Raw genomic sequence first — 22878 nt, 5'->3', positions numbered from 1 at the left:
TTAAACCCTAGACTACTAGTACAAGTAGGAGCGGACTTAGGCCTATTAATATGTATAATATATCTCTAACACCCTCCCTTAAACTCAAGGCTAAGCTTGATGAAGGCTTGAGGTTGGATAAGCATGAGAAGATCCCTTGGAGATGCCTTTGAAGAAACCACGATGAAGAATGTGCCAATTAACCAATTTCAGAGCTTCAAATGAAGAAACAGAGTCCAAAATCGGAATCTATGCGAAAAACTGAGCAAGATAGGTCTTCTCGAAAATTTTAACTTTTGGTCAAAGGTCAACGCAAAAGTCAAACAAAAAAAGGTTCAAAGTTAATGATTAGCCACGGTTTGAGTCGGTTCCAAGTTTTTCGGGTCAGGTCATGGATCGGACTGTAGAGTCCTTGACATCATTCTGATGATGTGGCGTTGACTAAGATTAAGGCCTGTGTGGCTGATGACATGGCACGCTTGCGTGTCGATGACGTGGACAAGATGATGTCAGTATGACATCATCAGGGTTTTCGGCATGTGACGGCGTCTATCGGCTTGTGGGGGCGAGACAGAATTCTGGAGGCGCATGAGGGCATGTATGAGGACGTATAAGGGCTAGTTTCTCAAGTTACGTAGATTAGTGGACGACAAGGCTGTCATGGTGGCGCATGTGCTATAATCTGATCTGTAAGTCAAGAAACTTTGGCGGCATGTGGAGTCAAATCTAGAGCTAGTGATCGCGCATGTGGCTACCGATGAAGTCTGGGATCCTGGGTTTTTCTTGCGATATGCCATGGGGCATGTCTATGTGGTTGGTTTCGTTAGGTGAAGGCTTAATGTGCACAATTCTAAGAATGTAAGTCACGGTTTGCTTGGTTGTTGGATTTTGACATGGCATTGAGCCACGGTGGCTGCAAGAAGCCGTGGAGTCCTCTTAAATTTTTTTACATGTCAGGCAAACCCAATGTTTTCTTGTTTTTTATTCATTAATCTTCTATACTATTAATAAAAGAATTCCTTTGTTTCGTCTTCCAATTTTGGTCTACCAAAATATCCTCATACAAATTTTGAAATAACAAGCCCTTTAGTTTAATTTTTTTCCTACAAAAAAAAGAGGTTAAAACAGTAATACTATCTCACGTACAAAAGGGGGGGGGGGGGGAACCATTACTTTCACCACGCATTTGAATTCAAATGTCTGATTCTTATTTGTATTTGTTATCTATTTGAATTCAAATACTAGTTATCTTTATCCAAAAAAAAAAATTATTTCTTCCAAAAAATGTTAAAAGAGTAAAACTATCTCACGTATAAAAGGGAAAAAAACACCAATATTCTCACAACTCATTTGTATTCAAATGTCTTATTCCTATCTGTATTTGTTATCTATTTGTATTTAAATACTTCAATTATCTTTATAAAAAAATACAAAATTACTTCAAAAAAAAAAAAAACATGTAAAAACTAATCATTATGGATTATACTTTTGAATATAAAAACTAATCATTTCAGGACTGTCATGAATCCTCTTGAATTCCTAAGCATTTCTATATTTGGTGGTAAATACTAAATAGCTCAAGGGTGTGGGCATATGGATTCCCATTTTGAGGGTTTATATGGACTCCCTGTTTTTTTTTTTTTTTTTAGAGAGTTTCAACTTATGGCGTCTGCTCTTGATGATAGTTTTTTATCATCAGACCATGACACCAATTAGTTTTTTGTGTAGGTAGGGATTAAACCCTAGATCTCTTATACAATCATAAAAAATTTTACCGGTTGAACTAACTGGAACCCACCCCTATTTAAAAAGTGAGGTACCCACAACTCTGTGAATTGGAAAATTTTATTTTTTAAAGTTACAATTATGGCCCCAAATTAATATCCTTTAATTAGCTAAAATATGATTCAAAAAACAAAAAGGCTAAATATATAATTTTTTTTTACAAAGTATTTATGCTAAGTAATCATCTTTTTAAAAATATTATGGTTTATTCATCTTTATGGATTATACTTTTGTCTCTTAATTAATTGAAAACATTATGGTTTATTCATCTTTAAGGATTTTATATATATATATATATATATTTTTTTTTTTTTACATTCAATTTTGTCTCTTAAAATAAATTTTTTGGTCTTTTAGGAAAACAAATCCTAAGCAGTGATATCCTAATAAATAATTAAAATAATTATTTTAGTATTGTATGCGTTGATGTTAGACAATTATTTTAGGATATTTGATTTTGATCACCTTTATATTATTATTATTATTATCTTTTGTTGAAAACTTAAAACTTAAAAGTTATCATGGGATGAAAGTATCTCTTTCAGTTAAGTAGTTATATGGTTGAATTTTAAAATAGGAACTTAATGAACAATACTTAAAAGTACTAAACTTATGTTTTATCCATCTAAATATATATTAAGAAAATGAAATAACTCCTTTTTTTCAAGAAGAGGAAATAATTATAATAACATTCTTTGAATAAAGATATCATATTCCAGAGAATATTTTTATACTCCAAACCAAAAACTAAAATTGGGCTAACTTTATTTAGAAAAAAAAAAGGGGCTAACTTGCGTTGTACTTTTTTATTTATTTATTTTTAGAATACTAAATATTTTTAACACACACATGGAGAGAGGGGAGAAGTTTTTTTTTTTAGAATACTAATAAGTAAGTATACTAAGCGTTGTACTTGAACTCTTATATTTGGAAAATTATTGTGTATTCTCGGAATACCATAAATGTGTACTCCCTCCTCTCACATGAATAGTGAGTTTCACTAAATAAATTCATGGTAAGACTCATCATTCATGTGAGAGGAAAGAATACATATTTATGATACTCCGAAAATACCTAATAATTTTTCCTTATATTTTGCTTGAATCTAATAAACTCTTTTATTTTGCCTATTATTATGCATTTATTTTATCCTACCTAGAATTAGAAAAAAAAAGAAACCGAGGATTTAGCGTGAGAGTGAGGAGGTGGCACGTGGGACCCCCAATCCTCCGCCCACGGTTTTTCTTTGTAATTTAATTGGAGTAGATCTCTCTCTCTCTCTCTTTTTTGGTTTTGGTTGGTCCTGTCTCTCTCTATTATTTTCATATTTTGATCTCCCTCGGTTTTCTTTGTAAGTATCAAGTTTAATTTATTCTTTCTGGGTTCGACTCATTTTCTCTTTTCTTTCCTTTTAATTAATTAATTATTTATTTGTGGCAAACGGACTTCGATTCATAATTCTTCTTAGTTTTATTCCTTGATTTCTCGGATTCGAATTTGAATTTCTCACTCACTCTGTGATTTATCTGATTTCAATTTACTTTCACTCGGTTTCTCAAAATTTTATGTCATACTCGATTGACTAGATCTACTAATTAATTAGAAATTCTCAAAAAATCTGATTCTTTTCATTCTCTGACTAATGGGTTGTTATTGTTTGTTTGTAAAAGTTTTGAGCTTTAGATAGACATTTAACCCAAAATTTTCTTTTGTTAGTTCACTATTGTGAATAACATTTTCTGGGTTTCTGTTCTCAAAGAAGTTTCAAAATTTGAATAAAATATTCAAAATTTTCATTAGTTGTTTGGTGTTTGAGTTTGTGGGGTTCTCTCAGAATGGTCACAGTTAATGTTGGAACGCTCCATAATGTGTTGGACCACGTTTATGGTGCATTTATGCACAGAACAAAGATAAGCCCACTATTTTTCTCTAGAGGATGGGGTGGCTCAAAGCTTGAATTGCTGGAGAGAATGATCAAACAGCTTTTCCCAGAAGTGGTTGGTCAGAATTGTCCTCCCACATTGGTGAAACCTGTTTGGAACACAGTTTGGGAGACCAAGACTGCTTGTTTAAGAGAAGGGATCTTTAGGACCCCTTGTGATGAGCAGCTCCTAAGTGCATTGCCTCCTGAGTGCCACAATGCAAGGGTTGCTTTCCTTACTCCCAAGTTTGTGCCGCCACAGAAGATGGCCTGCGTGGTTCATCTTGCAGGTATATTGGTTTTATTTTCTTCCACAGTAATTCAGAAATGGGACTTTGCATTGAACTTTAGCTTAATACTACATTGTCGATGGAGAGTTTAACCGTTTAAGCAAGTTTCTTGTTTTATTGCTTTGTTTATCTGTCACAAAGTGTTTGTTTTGGTGCTGTGGTTAATGTATTAGCTTGTGCATGGTTAATGGTAGGATTTTTTATTCTCAATTGGTCAAGCCTTAATTTGAGTTTACATTGTTTTACTGGAGAATTCATCAGGTTTTTATTAGCCTTATGATGATTTGCTGCAACCATATAAGGTTTTGACATGCAGCAAAGTAAAGAGGGCTGGTTTAGATTGATTGGATTGGCTTTACGCTGGCTGAAATCCCTACTCTAATTATGCATTTCAATAAAGAAGTAAAATCTGGTGTTTAAGTAATGTTTATACGGGAACAGTTCAAGCTTTAATAGTTGACTTGGTAAATGAATGGCTTCCATTTGTTTCATGAGCTAGGTTTTTGGATTAGCTCCATTGGCTATCAATTGGTTGGAACTTTAAGTTTTGGTTTAAATGCATGGAAACGACTCAAAGCTTTAATATTTGACTGGGTAAATAAATGGCTTCTGTGCGTTGAGCTAGGCTTCTGTGCGTTTCATGAGCTAGGCTTCTGGATTAGTTCCGTTGTCTATCAATTGATTGGAACCTTTAGTTTTGATATAATTTGTTTCCTTTTGAAATGTTTGACTCCTTTCATTTTTGCTTTTGGTTTCCTTCCCCCCTCGGATGCAGGGCCAAGGGGTTATCCAAAGGGAAAATTCCTCAATGAAGTCTAACTTTAAGGATAATGTGATAACTACACTTAGTAAAGGTTAACTAAAGTATTTTTAATATTTTTGGCAGATTTATATGTTTTTGCATTAGGTTTTGTTTATATTCCTCCAATGTATGTTACTGCTGGAAAATACTGTATCCATTGGGAAATAAGTATTGAGGTTTGTCCTCTTGGCAGTTAGAATGTAGTTATTAGTCAGTTGGTGAAATGTTTAATTTTTGGTTTATTAATTCCAAACTGAAATGCAAATATTTTTCATTTGAGCATGTGTCTTCCATCACTATTGTGAATTATTCAAGTAATTAATTATTCATGGGAATTTCTATACTAACTACAGTTGATATTATAGTGACCTTTCTGATACTTTGAAAACTACAATTTTTTTTATTCCTTCTGCACACATTCACTTGAGTATATTCTTGTTTGTGCTACTTTCCAGATTCATTTCTGAATTTGTTATACTAATTTCAGATATTAACAATGTTCATTATTTCCTAGTATCCTGCCGAATCTCAAAATTCTATTTCAAATTACACCCTTTACCACTGAAGGAACCTCCACCCTTTGGTGCATTTGACATTTGGTAGTTAGCCATCTGGACTACAACTTGTAGCCTCTTTTTGCAGGCACTGGGGACCATACCTTTGAACGGAGACTGCGCCTTGGTGGGCCTTTGTTGAAGGAAAACATTGCAACCATGGTGCTTGAGAGGTAAATGCCAATTCTGTGTATTCCTAGAAATTGATAGAAGTGCTTCTGTTTAAATTACTTAATGTAAACTAGGAGCTTTTGAATAAAGGTAAATATTTAATTGCAGCCCTTTCTATGGACAAAGACGCCCTATGATGCAGTTTGGTTCAAAACTTTTGTGCGTTAGTGACTTGCTTTTATTAGGAAGGGCAACCATTGAAGAGGCCCGCGGACTGTTACATTGGTTAGACTCTGAAGAAGGGTTTGGCAAGATGGGTGTTTGTGGATTGAGCATGGGTAAGGCTCAAACTGAATCCTTTGCTAGAGATTAAAGTTAGCTAGATCTAATCTAGCTTTGAGATCATATCTTTTGTCGGTCAAATTTGTCATTTCAAACTTTGAATTAATTTGTTGGCTTACATAAAAATATTATTTCAGTGTGTAAAAAGAAATGTATATATTGTTAACTCTACAAGTGGAGCACTCACACCCCAAAGATAAGTCTCTTTTTTCCCTCCAAACTTTGATGGTTTTTGGGAATTCAGGAGGTGTACATGCTGCAATGGTTGGATCACTTCACCCTACACCTGTTGCAACCCTTCCTTTTTTATCACCACACTCTGCTGTTGTGGCATTCTGTGAAGGAATATTACAGCATGCTACTGCATGGGAGGCACTAAGAGAGGATCTTGCAGCACAGAAGGCTGCAATGACTCTTGAGGAGGTGAGAGAACGGATGCGAAATGTATTGTCTCTCACAGATGTCACACGCTTTCCGATTCCCAAAAATCCTGATGCTGTAATATTTGTTGCTGCTACTGTAAGTACCAGATCTCAATATTACCTTCTGAACGTGTCATTTAAGAAAATTTATGAGGACTCCATAGTTGTCTTCTTTATCCTTATTAATTGTCTTATCTTTATAGTACTTATAGGCATGTTTTCTAAGCATGGCTGACAAGGAGTTGGCAATTTCCCTCTTTTAATAATTTGATAATTTATCTCGTGAAAAAGAAAAAAAAGAAAAAAAAGGAAAAGAAATGGATAAAAAAGATTGCTGTTAGATAGAATTGAAGCAACCTTAGAAGCTCGTGTTCCTCTCTCTCTTTCTCATCCTTGCAGTTGACTGTCATTGCATTGTAACACCTAGGAAAGAATGTTCTGTACTCTTTTCCTTCTTTTTCTGGGTGATTTTTGTCTTGTGTGGGGGGGTGTTTAAGAGCCTTTGGCTGCAATTGGTACAAAGTTTATACCATCTGAAATTTAGTGTTAATCAATCCATGGAAGTTAATATTCTGTAGGTAAGTCTTGTATGCATTAGGAAGTTCTCATTATAAACTGTAGTTCTCTTGGGCATATAAATCTTGATGCACCCAAGCACAATCCACATGCATCTCTTTACAACAGCCTCAAAATTTACCAAATGTTTGGTTAGAGGGAGAGAGGGAGATGGTCAAAATATACTAAAATTAGCTCATTCTAGCCTACTTTCCCCCTTTCTATCTCCCCTTTCCCTGTCCCAAACATACCTTTTGAGACCAAAAAAAAAAAAAAAAAAAAAAATCACAAACACAAAATAATTGGGCACAATCATAGGGGCTAATTAGGAGTTTGCAGCTTTCAGAAAAATGAGAAGTTCAGCTGCTTTAAGAAGCAGCTGGTAACCTGCCTTAAAAGCATAAGGCACCTTACAAATTCACAAAATGCTGAAACAACTCTGAGTTAACAAACCAGATGCAAGCAGCCTTTGCTTTTTAAAACCTGAAGCACCCACAATAAAGGGCCTTCTCTTTTTCCCTGATCAAGAATTCGAGATCCCGTGCAATAGTTATTGCATGGGATGCAATACCTATGGACAGTTGGGAGCACAAGTTAAGAAGTTAACTTTTCTTCACGGCTGTCCAATTAAGCAAAAAAGAAGTTAACTTTTTACCTTTTTTCTTTTTGCGTTATCTGATGTCTGTGGAGAAAGTTAACTTTTTAACTTTTGCTCCCAACCATCGATCTGGTATTGCATCCCATGCAATATCCTAGCTACTGCGCAGGATCCATACCCCTTATTGCTTATGATTGGTGTATCTTCATTGTGTAATTTATTGTTCTTTATTTTTTATTGCTTCCTCGCCAAATTTAGCTTTGGCAGCTATATTCTTAAACTGCAATCATGCTTCAGGACGATGGGTATATTCCAAAACACTCTGTGATGGAGCTTCAAAAGGCTTGGCCTGGTTCAGAAGTGAGATGGGTCACTGGTGGGCATGTCTCATCCTTCCTTCTACACAATGGTGAGTTCCGGAGGGCAATTGTTGATGGTCTTAACAGATTAGAATGGAAAGAGTCTCCATCATGAGAGTGGTGTCACCATATGAGAAGATACTGCATTTATTCTCTTGGTAATCTTCTTCACCTCACTAAACCTGTAAAATGAATCATAACTGATATTTGAGAACCCCCCCCTACCCACCCACCCAACCCCCCCCCCCCCCCCCCCCCCCCGACGGTTCCAAAACAATAACCAAAAAAAAAAAAGGATAGTATGAGGTGGGGTTGTTTTGTGAATTACTATTTAATGTGTATCAAATTCAATGTGTACTATCATCTGATAAACTTCATTTGTAAGTGACATTGAAATCAATGTTAAATGGTGAAAATGCTGATGAAACTTTAACTCAAATTTGGTTTGGAGAAGTGTGGATTTGTTTGGTTACAATGCTGATGAAAGTGAGGGTGGGATAGAGCTGATGAAAGTTCTATCCCACCCTCACTTTCATAGCTTCCAATTGACAAACGGATGTCAATAATAAATGTCATTAATACAATACTGATTCTTTGGATACAAGTTGGCCTACATTGCTGATGAAAGTTCTATTCAATTCTGGTTTGGAGAAGTGTGGATTTGTTTGGTAAGGACATGTTGTCCAAACTGTGATTTTCATTTTCTCCTGCCATTGTTACGGACCCATCAAGAATAGAAATTCATATGTATAAATGTCACGTTGATGCTTGTTTAGTACAGTTTATTTTTCAGTTTTTCAAGTATATTTTCCATTTTTTGAAAATGAATTTGTTGGACAAATTGCACCTAAATGTTAATAGGTCTTTTTGATTTTTGTGGTTTCTTCTCTATTTTTATTGTTATAGCACTTTAGCATAATGGTAATATTTATTTAGATTTAAGTGTTTTTATTTTTTATTTTTTATATATATATTGGATACCCAAATCTTAACGGATTAAAAACAAACTATTACCGAAGACTTAACAGCTTTTGTAAAACTGAGTACATTGTCGTAGTAGTAGTAATTTAAAGATTACAGTGGAACCCACTTCAGTTTCTGGGCAAATCATTATAAGATCACTTGCAGCTTGCAAGTGGAACACCACTCAAGCACTGGTTATGGAAATAAGTCGAATAATCGAAGTTTAATTTGCAATTTACCACCTATTGGAATCTGGCCACAAAGCCTATTATAACTCACATTAAAGAACTGTAACTTCAGTGCCGTAATCTCCACAGGAATGCTTCCATAGATCTTTTTTGGGTTAAGATCCAAAGCAATCAATCTCTTGGCGAGCACCACCTTGGACAGATTAAACTCCAACAAGTTCCTCAGACAAGTCCACGATCTGTGTACTGTTGTTTGACAGTGGCAGGTTGGATAGGACCAGTGAGATTGGGAAACTTGTGAAATTCAAGAGTGTCGAGAAAAGGAAGGTCACCTACTTCAGGTGGGATTTGGCCAAAGAGATGGCCAGAGAAGGTGGGGAGGTAGTTAATGCGGTTAGAGGCGGAGTCACATGTGACACAATACCGGTCACAGCAATCGGTGTTTGGGTCCCAAGAGGCAAGTACGTAGGGGTTGTTGAAGGCTTGTTTGATTTGGAGTAAGACTTTTTTGTATTGTGGGTTGCATAGTTCGGAGAAAGTAGAGGAGATGAGAAGGGTATAGCAGAGGAGGGAGAGAAGGCTAGTTGTACTACCCATGTTTTAGTATTCTAGACGAGAATGGTGGTGTGAAATTTGTTATTGAAAAAGAGAGATTTATTATTGGGCGTGGGCTGTCTAGCGGTCACTCTCTTAGGCATTGTTTGGTGAGGGATTAAAAAGTTGGGGGATAGAAAAAAAATTTAATTTTTCATCTGTGTGATTGGTTGGAAGGATGGATAAGGTGGATGAAAACCTTTTTTGTTTGGTTGAAAAGAAGAATTAGAGGATAGAAAATGTAATTTGCAAAAATTTGCTCCATTACCCTAATTACATAAAAAAAAATTTAATACTTTAAAAGGGAAAAAATTTTGTTAAGCCCTTATTTAGGAGGAGGGAATGAAATGGAATGGAAAAAAATAAAAAAATAATTTTAGAATATTCTTTCCTTCCCTTGTTTGGGAGTTTTAATAGAGGGAAAGAAAAATTCATTTCCTTATTTGGGAGTTTAAGTGGGAGGAAATGGAATAAATAGGAGAGAATACTCATTCCTTTTTATTCCCTTAAAATCTCAAATTTTCATTCTCCCTAAAATTGGGAAAAATAAGAGGGAATGAAATTAGATTTAATGAATTTTTTACCAAAACTTCCAAAATACTCTTATATATTCAACTCTTTATTTTAATATATGGGTCTAATAGTAATATTATCATAAAATGATTTCATTTCATTCCCTCTATATTATTCCTATATAAGATAACTTACATTCTATTTATTTTCATTCATTTATTTTAAAATATCCACTTAAGGTTACTTAATTTCATTCCATTTCATTCTTTTCTTTTGCTTAAATACATTCCATTCTATTCATTTTCATTCCCTTATGATTATTCCATTCTATTCCATTCCCTTATGAACTCTTAAATGAAGCTTAGGAGTATAAAATAAATAAAAACTTAAGGCAAAAATGCAAAACTGACCTTCCAATTTTCACCATTTTTCATTTCAGTTTTCTAACTTTCAGTTTTGTTAATTCAGTCCTTTAACTTTCAATTTTTGTCAATGCAGGGCTCCGTTACAACTCAGTTAGTAGTTGCCGTTAGAACTTTGAAACGATGCCGTTTTGCATTTTTTTTTTTTTTTTTTATAAATTCAGAATTAAAATAAAATAAGAAAAATCTATAAAAAAATAAAAATAAGGGGAACGTCGTTCCCTTGAATCAAAACAAAACAAAGAAACATCTCTGGGCTCCTCATCTACCACACCAACTCCTACAAATCCCTCCGCTCTTCAATCGAGCCGCCAAAAAACTCGAGACCATGAAAATCGAAACCCCAAATTCCTCATCCTCCTCCTCTGTTGCAAAAGTCAAAATCAGCAACAAGAAATCCAAGACCAAGAAGATCGATCGTGTCGAGACGAGTCTCAAGGAATCCAGTCGCGACCTTTCTCTCATCAAGTTCAAATCTGGTGCGGTGGTCGCGCTTGTTTTCTTCATTGTTTTTGGGCTCCTCAACTCCTTGTTTGAAGGCAAGGTTGTGGCCAAATTACCGTTCAAGCCCTTCGGGATTATCATGAAGATGAGCCATAGAGGTTTACATGGCGACGATGTCATCGATTGTTCAATGCCATTTTTGTTTTAGGGGAAGGGGAATGGCGTCGTTTTAGGAGTTCTAACAGCAACCATTAACTGAGTTGTAACGGAGCCCTGTATTGACAAAAATTGAAAGTTAGAGGACTGAATTGACAAAACTGAAAGTTAGAGGACTAAAATGAAAAACGGTGAAAGTTAAAGGTTAGTTTTGCATTTTTGCCAAAACTTAACATTGAGTTAAAAAAGTTGGCCCACCAAAAATTGCCTCCTCTTTCTCCTCCCAACCAAACAACCTCCCTCATCCAAAGCCCTCCTAATTTCCCTTCCCTTAATTCCGGATCCGGATCCTCTCCATTTCTATTTGAAATGGAGAGGGTCCAGTTAAGGGACCAGATTTGTTTAAAATAAATCTAAGGCTTAAATTGTGCCACATCAATTAAAATTCAAGCCACTTAACTCTTCAAGTTCAACCAGGGTTAACAAACTTAACTCTTCAAGTTCACTGAATAGAAAAGCTCTGTGTTAACTCTATTGAAAAAGAAAAATGCACAACAGAGATGGACGCTAAGAACACAAACTAGATTTGATGGGGTTGCAAGGTAGACATGGGCGAACGGTGGCTCACTCCAAGTCGATGAGGTCGGGTCTGGTAGTGCTGTGCTCGCTGGGGCTGGTGGCGGTGGCAATGGTCATTGGCGGTGACTTGATGGGATCTGGTTTGGAAGATGAACTTGTGGATCTTTCCCCAGATTTGCTTTGATTTTTTTATTTAGGTAGGTGATATTATAGCAAATCTGGGGATATATTTTTTTTTTTGATGCTCAAATCTGGGGATATTATAGCAATAGGCATGGGTTCTTTTAATGTACTTGGTATATCATGGTGATACAGAAATAAACCAAGGCAGAAGATTAAAAAAATAAAATTTGAGAGAGACGGACGCTTGGCTTAAGAGTTAAGACTTAAGAATTCAAATAGCACAGGAGTTCAAAAAAAGCTCTATCATTTTTCATTTGGCTTTCAAGTACCTGAACAAGAAACTCTTTCTCGTTGCTTTCTACAAAAATGGCAGCAAGTTTAGTAATTAGCATAATGAGCCTATTGTTCCGATGGAGAGAAGAACACTCTACCAAAACTAAGCTCTTTTCAAAACTAGGCTTCACAACCTCAGCCCCACGCCCCAAAAACCCAGCCTCTCTCATGCCTATTGCTTTGATTTTTTATTTAGGTAGGTGATATTATAGCAAATCTAGGGAAAGATCCACAAGTTGATCTTCCAAACCAGATCACATCAAATCTGGTTGTGTTCTTAGCGTCCATCTTTGTTATGCATTTTTCTTTTTCAACAGAGTTAACACAGAGTAAACACAAAGCTTTTCTATTCAGTGAACTTGAAGAGTTTAACTCGGGTTGAACTTGAAGAGTTAAGTGACTTGAATTTTAATTGACGTGCCACAGTTTAAGCCTTTGATTTATTTTAAGCGAATCTGGTCTCTTAACTGGACACTCTCCATTTCAAATAGAAATGGAGAGGATCCGGATCCCACTTTGACCTATGCTACCAGTACACCAGAACCCCAGCCCGCGTTCTCCTGCTCTTCCTTCACTTTCATCTTCTCCCATCAGAAAACCCAAAAAAGACCAAAATCCATAAGCCAAAAACTCTTCCTCCCACTTCGGCACACTCTAACTAGAACTAGCTTGATTTTTGCATTTTTGTTATAAATAATAATTACTTTTTCTTATCAGTGATCCACCTTACAACAATTAGCAAACATGTTACATTGTCACTATCATTTTAGTTGGGTCCGACTGCACTGAACTTTTTTTTTTTTTGGTTGTGATTGTCACTATCATTTTAGTTGGCTCCGACTGCACTGCACTTTTTTTTTTGGGGGGGTCTCAGGGACAGAGAGAGAGAGAGTGGTGGGCCTACCTTGGTGTGACAGCCCAAACAACGAATGAAGTGTTCGGGGTTATGGTCAAGGTCTCGCTGTGGTCGTTGCCGGTCTGAGTACTGGCCGCCTTTGGGTTGGACGACGTCGTCGGATCGGTCGGCGTGACTGGGGTGAAGGATGAAGAACGAAAGGAAGATTGGAGAAGAAATGTGAGATGTCGTGTTGAAAAATCATGTTGTGTGAGTAGCAGAGAAACGAGCATATCGTGGGAACAGTCCAGCTTATTACTTTTTGATAATACCACTCATCGCGACTAAACATTAAACATGAAAGCGGCATGTTCTCTAACTAATCGCGGCTTTTGAAATTAAGCTACAACTTACAAAGACTCTCATCAACTATTTGTGTTTTTAAATATTCTCAAAATGGATAAATTCCTGTAACAAGATAAACCTGTGCCTAGCTGTACGTAAAACACCGAATCTGCTCCCTAATCTCTTAGCACAACGCGGCGAAGGACATGTTTTTTTATTACGTAGTTCTCCTGTCTGTTCTCGATCTTACTAAATTTGCAATAAAGCAAACTTATTACTAGATACTACAGCTTTTGAAAAACTTAGTACATTGTAGTAGTAGTAGTAAATTGAAAATTACAGAGAGACCCACTTCAGTTTCTGTGCAAATCCATTATAAGATCACTTGCAGCTTGGAAGTGGAGAGCCACACAAGCACCGGTTGTGGAAATAATTCGAATAATCGAAGCTTTGCAATTTACCACCCACTGGAATCTGACCACAAAGCCTATTATAACTCACATTCAAGTATTGCAAATTCAATTTGGTCAACTCAACAGGAAGACCTCCAAAGATCTTATTGTGGTTAAGATCCAAAGAAGTCAAACTCTTGGGGAGCACAACCTTTGACAGATTAAACTCCAACAAGTTCCTCGACAAGTCCACGATCTCTGTCGTCTTGCTCGATCCGAAAACCACAGATGCATCGCCTTCGAGTTTGTTTCGCGACAAATCAATAGAGCCAAAGTCCATGTGGGCGAGCGAGGTTGGGACTGGACCGGTTAGTTGGTTGTGAGATAGGAACAGGTATAGTCCCTGAGGAAAATTGCCGAAAGAATAGGGGAGTGGTCCGGAGAGTTTGTTACGGTCCAAGCGAAGTCAACCGAGCTTTGGAAGCTCCGAAAGTGAGGGTGGGATTGAGCCAGAGAGTTGGTTGAATGAGAAGTCAATGGAAGTGAGGTTTTTGAGTTTGCTGACGAAATCAGGAATTGGGCCAGTGAGATTAAGCCAGCTGAGTCCGAGGAAGTTGAGGTGTTTGAGATTGACAATGGCAGGTTGAATAGTACCAGTGACGTTGGGTTGTTTGTGGAATTCAAGGGTTTCGAGGTATGGAAGGTCACCAACTTCAGGTGGGATTTGGCCAGAGAGCTGGTTGTCAGCAGTGATGGTGAGGGAGTTGATGCGGTGAGAGGTGGAGTCACATGTGACACAACACCAGTCAGTACAGCAATCGGTGTTTGTTTTCCAAGAGGTAAGGACGTAGGGGTTGTTGAAGGCTTGTTTGATTTGGAGCAAGACTTTTTTGTCTTGTGGGTTGCAGAGCTCTGAGAAAGTAGAGGAGATGAGAAGGTTGAAGCAGAGGAGAGAGAGAAGAGGCCTACTTGCACTGCCCATTTTGGAAGGTGAGAGAATGGTGGTGCATGTGTGAGAAATTTGATGCTGAAAAAAGGGTTGATTTATAGGGTGTGGCGGTCTAATGTCTACGTTTTTGTGTTGGAATGATGTAGTAGCTGACGGAAGCTTTGAGATCTAGTGCCAGGGCAAGTCAAGGCAAATTGCAATGTGATCCCACTCAAACAAGTCAAATAATGCTTGATTCAGCCATAAAAAGTCAAATATTGTTGAATGTTTAAAATAGGCTTGTATTAAGCCTTCTATCTTATCTCAACTAGATCAAATAAGTAGGGTTACTTAAAACCCAATCTTTTACCTGCGTGCGATTTGGGTCTAATTTGACTTAACAACACATGGTTTCAAATAATATACTTTATCATATATGGTCTAGTCTATCAACATGTGTTGATGTCCACTTTGGCAAGAAGGCCTAATAACAAGAAAAAACCCAACAATATGGGAGACAATAAGGGAGAAGAATTAGCAAAGTGAAAAGAAAACCATTAAACCCAAATGGCAAGAATAATGGTCTAACTATAAGATATTCAAAAGGCCCTAAAAGAAGCAAGCGGGCCCAAGAGAGCCCAAAGAAAGAAGTAAACCCATGAGAATTATGAAAAATGGAAAGCAAGCAAAGATGGGTGAAGGAGCCCAAAGGAAGGAACTAAGTAAATGGGCTTGGTGGAAAAGCCTATAAACCCCGAAAGTAAAGGATATGGTAATTTGGGCCGGGGAGGCCCAAAAAACTTAGCAAAAGCCCATGGGAATGAAGGATTGGAATGGGTTGGGGATGCCCGAGGAAATGAAATGGGCCGAGGATGCCCAAAGGAATAAAATGGACCAAGGAAGCCCTAAAGGGATGAAATGGGCCAAGGAAGCCCAAAAATAGCGTGAGTACAAGCCCAACAATAGTATTGGGCTACTGGAACTGAACAGAAGGAAAGTGTATAACAAGCCCAAAAGAGGCCCAGTAAGCACAAGTCAAATGATAACATGGTAGAAACAAAGAGGTGACATGGCAAAGGTGTCAGCCGACCCACAAAGAGGATATGGATTGGATTGAAGAAGGAAATGTCCATGCCCAAGCAAGACCTAGCCCAGGGAGGAAGCAAGATATAAAGAATGAAAACCCAGTGACTCATCCATGCCATAAGAGGTTAAGAATGAGTAGCAGAATGTGCAGCAAAGGCCAAATGAGCCTCCAGGTCATGGCAAATGCATGAACAACAGACAAGCTATGGACACAAATGGAAGTGGAGCACGCACAAGGCTCAGGCATCACCCACTTGTATATAGTTAATACAGGAGTGGTGGACCATGGGTCAGAGCTATGAGAGGGTATGATCAAGTGGTGGGGAGAAGGGAGGAGCCTATTTAAGGGTTCCTGCTTAAGCTCTTTTGGGGGAAGTGTCCTGCTGGGATGAGATACCACCCGAAAGAGGGAAAGATAAGCTAGAACCACTAGGTGCATGCCATTGGGGTTAGCAAGAGAGAATGACCACCCTTATTCAGATGGGAATGCCACAGAGGGCAAGAAAACAAAATAAAACTCTTTTGTCTAGGAATGGAATGTGGTACGGCTAGTACAGGTAAGTGGTGATGGCTGGGTAGTTGACAGACCAGTGGGTGGTCTAGGAAGGACATCTATATTAGGACAAAAGTAGTTAAGGGATAAAACAGTAAAAACTTGTCATGGTAGGTAGTATAAAAAAGGCCTTAGCTATGCACACTAAGGACAAAGAAGGAGTACAAAAGAAGGGGGAAGGAAAACACAGAGAGATAAACAAGAGAAAAACAAGTAAGAAAAGGGGTGAAAGATAAGAGAGAAAACATGAAACTTAGAAAGGAAAAAGGAATTAGAAAGGAAAAATAGAGGGTGAGCAAGAGTGTGATGGTGGGCATTGACCAATAGGCTATTCCCTCCTTTCTCTCTAATAGCTTGCTCTCTAATGAGGATTAAGGAATTCGAGAATAAGCCATCTAGGCCCATTCTCTCAAAGTGGGCAATTTCTATGGCAGGACTTCCCTATGAGATTGCCTACATTGAAGAGTGGTTCCCTTCTTAAACTTGACTCCATTGAGAAATCAAGCATGACATACTAATTTTTCTTTCTTTTGTTGATCAAGCATTAATATTATTTCCTTTTCTTTTTATTGTTGTTATTAACTCATTCCTGCTGCATTTATATCACTGTATTATTTCCTCATTTACTAAGAAAATGATTTAGTTTTTGGCTGATAGTAAGCACATTCTTCTTATTTTTGTCATATTACTTACCTTCCATATCTCTTTTTTTGGTAACAGCATCCTTTGCCGTGGGCACGTGTACAAGCTTGCTTGGGGTCTGTTGCAATTAAGCCAGTCCTGACTCTCCTACACCAAAACTATTGGGCCGTTGTGTGGTAGGAGATAGTCCATTCTAGAGTTGCAAAAAAAAAAAAAAAAAAAAAAAAAGGCCCACCACATTTAAATTGGCGACTCCACTAGGGATTTGGGAAAAAGATAGGGAAAGTAGACAAAAGCCCTTGCAAGCATGGGCGGAGCCATGTTGAAGGGTGGGGGGGCCATGGCCCCCCCAAAATTTTGAAATTTTTAAAAATATATATATAATTATTTTAATGTTTTCAAAATTTAGTCTACAAAAATAAGAGTTGGCCCCCCCTAAATATTTGAATTAGTCCAATGATGATTTAAAAAAAAAAAATGGTCTAATAGTTATAGAGACATAACTTTATTTTTTGCAATTCTATTTTTTATTGTAAAATGTGTTTTTATATCTGTTAAATATTTGAAAAAGTTTGGCACCAAACATGTTTAAATTTATCTTTTTCAACATGTTATGTGGCGATTAACAAGTCATTGACTCATTAAAAAATTATTGTCACTAAAACTACACATGAAATGTCTCTTTAGTTGCCACACAATTGGTCAAAACAAAATAACTTCAAATATGTTTGGAGCCTAATTTGTTCCTCAAGTTTTGGATCATTCTTGTGTTTGAAAATTACATTAGTTCAATTGAATAATTTTATTTACATTAGTATAAAATTTGATAATTTTTATAGAAAATGAAACTTTTTAAGAATTTCACTATGAAAATTGTGAAAATGTATTTTATTAATTTTATGAAAGATAGCCATCAAACATAATTTTGATTGAAAATATTAATCTCTTTTTTTGTTGGGTGTGTGTATATATATAACTTATCAAATAAAAAGGTGTGTGTATATAATAAAAAAAACATGTGTATTTATGTGTGTGTATGGGGTTGTCTTGATAAATATATTAGTGTTGCAACTTGGCCCCCCCAAACAAAAATTTCTGGCTCCGCTGCTGCTTGCAAGCTATGCCCTCGAGATCAAAGGCAACGCGAAACATGAGTATCGTGCCCTCACAGGCAAAGTCAAGGCCAACAACGCCCCACCAATACCAGCCCAATCAGGAGGAAAGTGACAACAGAGCAGGGGTTGAACCTCAACAACAGAAAAGGGTCCCCACTGACAATGCCAACATTTTTATCAAGGTGTTGCAATCATTGCAACATTCGTAGCAGCAGATGATGGAAGAAATCCGCTAAATGAAGCTGGATAAGACGAAGAAAAAGGGAGCTAGCACAACCCAGAGCATGCAGCAAATAAAGAGGAGACCCAAATCAGAGGTGCTCTGCAGAATACGGGATAGTGTTTCATCACTATGGCTGAAGTTACAGTGCTCCTAGAGCATGAAAGGGCTAAACTGCCTAAGGAAAGGTTTTACGTGCGAAGACCTCCTTATCCACTGAAACTGCTCAGCAAGCCATACCCTGAGAGGTATGGGCCATGAACTTTTGCACAATATGACGGCAGAAAGGGAAGTGTCATCGAACATGTGAGCAAGTTTATTGATACCCTTGGCCTTTATGCGGCAGATGAGGACCTGTGTCTTCAGAAATTTTCCAAATTGCTGTGTGACTGTGTGTACACTTGGTACATTGGTTTGAAACTAGGGTAAATCCTAACTTGGGATAACATGGTGGACGTATTTTGTACTAAATACTTTCATGGAGAAGAGACAGTAACGCTCACGACTTTGCAAGCAACTAAGCAAAGAAGTGACGAAGATTTGATGGAATAAGTCAAAAGGTTCAGAGATATAGCACTTGACTACTATGACCATTGTGAAGAAAATATATTAGTAGAAATGTGTATGGGTAACATGATCAGGGAATACAGAGTTGTTCTAAAGAATCTAGAAATCTCACAGTTCGCATAGTTGTTGTAGAAAGCCAGAAAGACTACCCAATTAATAAGGCCAAGCTCTGATAGGCCTAAAGAATGGAGAAACACTCCACAAGCCATGGCAGCGTCCACCAGCGTCCATCGGGATGGAGTATGAGACCCTTCTATCGCTATCGTGTACCCCAAAGGAGCTATATATGGATTGCAAATGGAGTCTTTAAGCCTAACCAAATTTCTAGAGAACCCACTAGAGAAGAGTGGAGAGACTCGCGTTTCCGTCACTTGCACAATTATGTGCAACATTCTACTACAAAATGCTGGGCATTCTGCAGACTGGTGCATTGAAGAATCAAAGAAGGAACTCTAGAGTTATCTTAGCCGGAAGTCCAAGGAACCCATTCCTGAATCACAAGGGGAAGGGAGTAGCAACAGTTGTCATTTGCGCAGATCTAGGGGAAGACGAGGAGGAAAGGCCAGCCCTGCCTGCCGCAGCGATTACCACATTGGAAAAAAGTTCCAAGTTCAAGAACTTGTTTGACCAATTGGGGCTCACAGTAAATGAGTGAATGATTGCCATAGAGGCATTGGTGAGCATTGCTTCAGGGGCAGGAATAGAGTGCTTGACAGCAAAAGCCACAGATGACAGTGCCCTCTTACAAAAGGCAAACGAGATCACTTTTAGTGATGAAGATATGGAAGTGGGGTATTCAGATCATAGGAAGCCCCTCTACTTGGCGGCATTCATAAATCAAATCCCCATCAACAGAGCCTTTGTGGATACGGGTGCTTTCGTAAACCTCATCCCGCTGAGTACATTACAAGTGGTAGGAATTTCAGAGAAAAAGATATAATGATGCCTAATGGAAGTAACAGGATTTGGGGGAAGAGGTGAGTATACTTTAGGCCACATTTAGTTGGGTTGAAAGTGGGGCCAATAGCCTCTTTGGCTCGCTTCCACAAGGTAAAAACAGAGGTCTCATACCACATACTATTAGGAAGACCGTGGTTGCATAAGCATCAATTGGTCCCATCCACTTACCATCAGTGTGTAAAAGGAAGGTTGAACGATAGGATGATACAAATAGCAGAAAACTTGTCGCCCTTGAACAAGCGGAGACTCATCTAGTAGAAATTATGTTCTACGATAAGTGGGCGTCATCTAGGGAAAGCTCAGTGTCAAAATCACAAGGCACCTTTGTTCCTAGGTGGGAAGACGTTAAAATGACTCAGAGCCTAATCTAAGGAGACTATTAATATAGATAAAGAAAAGGAAAGAAGCACCCATTTTGGAATCAGATGATGCATCGCAATGCGTCGAGGTCCAAACCCCTAATGGCAGAATCATCTACAAGTTATAAAGGTGCGCAGGGCCCGCATGCGGTATGCAAAGGGGCATAAAAGCTTGGTGTGCTGTGTGACTCAAGAAAGTTCAGAGGAAGAAAGTAATAAAGTTCGGAGGAAGAAAGTAATATAGAGAAAGAGGAGGAAATTACAATAGAAAAGGATACATAGGTAGTAGTAGAAGAAGGATTAGAAGAAGTTAACCTGGGAATTGATCCATGGGAGCCAAGACCCATCTCAATTAGTTCAAAACTATTAGAGGAAGAAAAGTCAGAATTAATATTGTTGTTGAAAGAATTCAAGGACGTCTTCACATGGGACTACAGCGAGATGCCTAGGTTGGACTTCGGACTGGTGGTGCATACGCTTAACATGGATCTTGAGGCTAAGCTAGTGGCTCAGCCTGCTAAGGTGTTTCATACCGAAATAGAAGAGCAAATAGCAAATGAGGTGCAAAAACTGCTGGCTGCTGGTTTCATTAAGCCCATCTGTCACCTACGATGGTTGTCCAATATTGTACTAGTAAAAAAGAAGAATGGTCTGATAAGGTGTTGTGTAGACTTTAGAAATCTCAACCGAGCCTACTCGAAAGATGAATTTTTGTTGCCAAACATGGACTTGTTAATAGACTCTGCAGCAAGAAATGCCATGTTTTCCTTCATGGATGGATTCAGCAGATACAACCAGATTCAAATGGCGCTAAAGGACTCGGAGAAAACTGCTTTCAGGACTCCTATAAGCGACTCCAACCTAGTGGTCTGCCAGGCCAAAGGAAGTTTCTCTTTAAAGGAGCTCAGCTTAGCCCCGTACAGGACAATGGCCTAGAAGATGGAGAAAAAATTCTCAACATTTGAGATAGAGCACGCTTTGAGGAGCGAAAATTGGTACGCGGACTCGTTGGTCGCATTAGAATCAGAAATAGCATTTGAAGGAAGCAACACCAGGGTAGAAGTCAGCAAGCGAAAGGAGTCCATCATTAAAATGCTAAAGGAGAGATTCCAAAAAGAAAGCTGTGAAGAGGATTGGAGGATTCCCATAAAGGAAGCCTTGATGAAGGAAGAAGATATGGCAGAATTGAAAGCGTTGAAAGACTACGCCCTAGTGAAAGGAGAATTGTACTGCAAGATGCCGGGAGGGATCTTGTCGAGATGTGTGGGGCAAGTGGAGGCCTAAAGAAAATTGAGGGAAGTACATGACAGAACCTACGGGTTTTGTAGAGAAGTCAGCCTCTACCACAGACTCTAGAGGGCAGGTTTCTATTGGTTGAGCATGGGTAAGGATGCGGACCAAGTCCATACCTGATGTGAGGCTTGTTAGCTTGCAGTAGATAGGGAGGAAAGTTATGTTGTCTTCACCAATGAAGATTGGAGGAATCCATTTGTGCAATACCTGGTAGAGGGTATCTTGCCGCAGAAATATAGTGAAAGATATAAGCTTAAAAGGTTGGTAGTACGCTACTTCTTGCACAAAGGAGTTCTTTTCCAGAAAGGATATGATAGAGACGCATTATGAAGTTTGGGTCCCAAAGAAGAGGGGGAAATGATAAAGGTGGTACATGCAGGAGAATGCAGGGAGCACCATGGAAAGAAAAAGTTGTATAGATGCCTACTGCAGATGGGTTATTACTGGCCTACTATGAAAAGAGACACAATAGAATTTGTGAAGAAGTGCCACAGTTGCCAAGTATAAGCCAACCTGATTCACACTCACCCACAGAACTTGCATAGCATGGTCACCCCGTGGCCCTTCCACACTTGGAGGCTTGATTTAGTGGGACTAGTTAATCCACCATCGCATGGGTACATATGGATCCTAGTGCTATGGAGTAGTTTACCTAGTGGGCGGAAGCAATATCACTCTGGAAAGCCATAGGAGGAGCAGTGACAAATTTTATCAAAGAAAACATAATTGTCAGTTCGAAATTCCTCATAGAATCATTAGTGACAATGACATGCTCTTTGTCAACAGTGAGGTAAGAAAGATGCTAGAGTTCTACCAAATCAAACACCACTAGTTGTCACCCTATTACCCCAAAGGGAACGGCCAAGCAGAGGCAACAAATAAGACTCTCATCATGAGCATTAGCAAGATGAATCAAGAATATGCTGGGGGATAGGAAATGCATCTGCCAAACGCGTTTTGGGCCTACTGAAGCTCACCTAAGTCTACCACGGGGTTTTCCCCCTTTTCCTTACTCTACGGAATGGAAGTGATGAGCCCAGCTGAAGTGATGACACCTTCCTTAAGGATCATGTAGGCATGAAAGAAAGAAAGAAAAAGAGAAGGAAGTCTTCGTGGTAGAAAGATGCGAAGACCTGGGGGGATTGGATGAAAAATGGGAAAAGGCCCAAGAGCACAGCTGTAGATATAGGCAAAGAATGATTGAAGTTTATGGTAGGACAACCAAGGAAAGGGTGTTTACAAAAGGACAGCTCGTACTGAAAATAACGGATCACATCAGTCGAGCTATGGCTAGACCATCTAAATTTACCCCAAAATGGGAAGGACCCTTTGTGATAAGGGAAGCTCATGCAAGTGACTATTACCGCTTGGCCTAGATGGATGGAAAAGATCTAATGTACCCCATTAATGGCAAATGGTTAAAGTGATATTATGCCTAAGAAACATCGTGCAGTTGTTCCTTCTTCATGTTTAGTTTTTTTTTTTTTTTTCTTTCCTCCAAGTGATCACCCTTACAAAGGATGACGCCACAAGAAGGTATTGTAGAATGT

The 22878-nt window shown here is 38.3% G+C and overlaps 4 protein-coding genes and 1 pseudogene across 5 annotated transcripts; 2 read left to right on the top strand and 3 right to left on the bottom strand.

Moving 5' to 3' along the window:
• Window positions 1-3035: 3035 nt before the first annotated feature.
• Window positions 3036-7944, top strand: LOC126692949 (uncharacterized). Of its 2 annotated transcripts, XM_050388773.1 has the most exons (6): window positions 3036-3115; window positions 3599-3975; window positions 5420-5504; window positions 5611-5780; window positions 6029-6303; window positions 7657-7944. In XM_050388773.1, the coding sequence occupies exons 2-6, from the start codon at window positions 3600-3602 to the stop codon at window positions 7831-7833; spliced, it is 1083 nt and encodes a 360-aa protein (XP_050244730.1). In that variant the 5' UTR covers window positions 3036-3115; window position 3599; the 3' UTR covers window positions 7834-7944. The 2 variants fall into 2 exon arrangements, with proteins under 2 accessions (XP_050244730.1, XP_050244729.1); XM_050388772.1 differs by lacking the exon at window positions 3036-3115 and having other exon boundaries at window positions 3141-3975.
• An 830-nt stretch (window positions 7945-8774) lies between these two features.
• On the bottom strand, window positions 8775-9552 carry LOC126692951 (polygalacturonase inhibitor-like; annotated as a pseudogene).
• A 1174-nt stretch (window positions 9553-10726) lies between these two features.
• Window positions 10727-11050, top strand: LOC126691220 (uncharacterized). Its single transcript, XM_050386281.1, has one exon. It carries the CDS (start codon window positions 10727-10729, stop codon window positions 11048-11050), a length of 324 nt encoding a protein of 107 aa, XP_050242238.1.
• Window positions 11051-13293: 2243 nt separating this feature from the next.
• Window positions 13294-14625, bottom strand: LOC126692950 (polygalacturonase inhibitor-like). The gene has a single exon (XM_050388774.1). It carries the CDS (start codon window positions 14585-14587, stop codon window positions 14072-14074), a length of 516 nt encoding a protein of 171 aa, XP_050244731.1. The 5' UTR covers window positions 14588-14625; the 3' UTR covers window positions 13294-14071.
• Window positions 13595-13945, bottom strand: LOC126691219 (polygalacturonase inhibitor-like). The gene has a single exon (XM_050386280.1). It carries the CDS (start codon window positions 13943-13945, stop codon window positions 13595-13597), a length of 351 nt encoding a protein of 116 aa, XP_050242237.1.
• Window positions 14626-22878: the final 8253 nt, after the last annotated feature.

The sequence above is a fragment of the Quercus robur genome, chromosome 7 (genome assembly GCF_932294415.1).
Source record: "Quercus robur chromosome 7, dhQueRobu3.1, whole genome shotgun sequence".
NCBI lineage: Eukaryota > Viridiplantae > Streptophyta > Magnoliopsida > Fagales > Fagaceae > Quercus > Quercus robur.
This window is presented reverse-complemented; position numbering and strand designations above follow the sequence as displayed.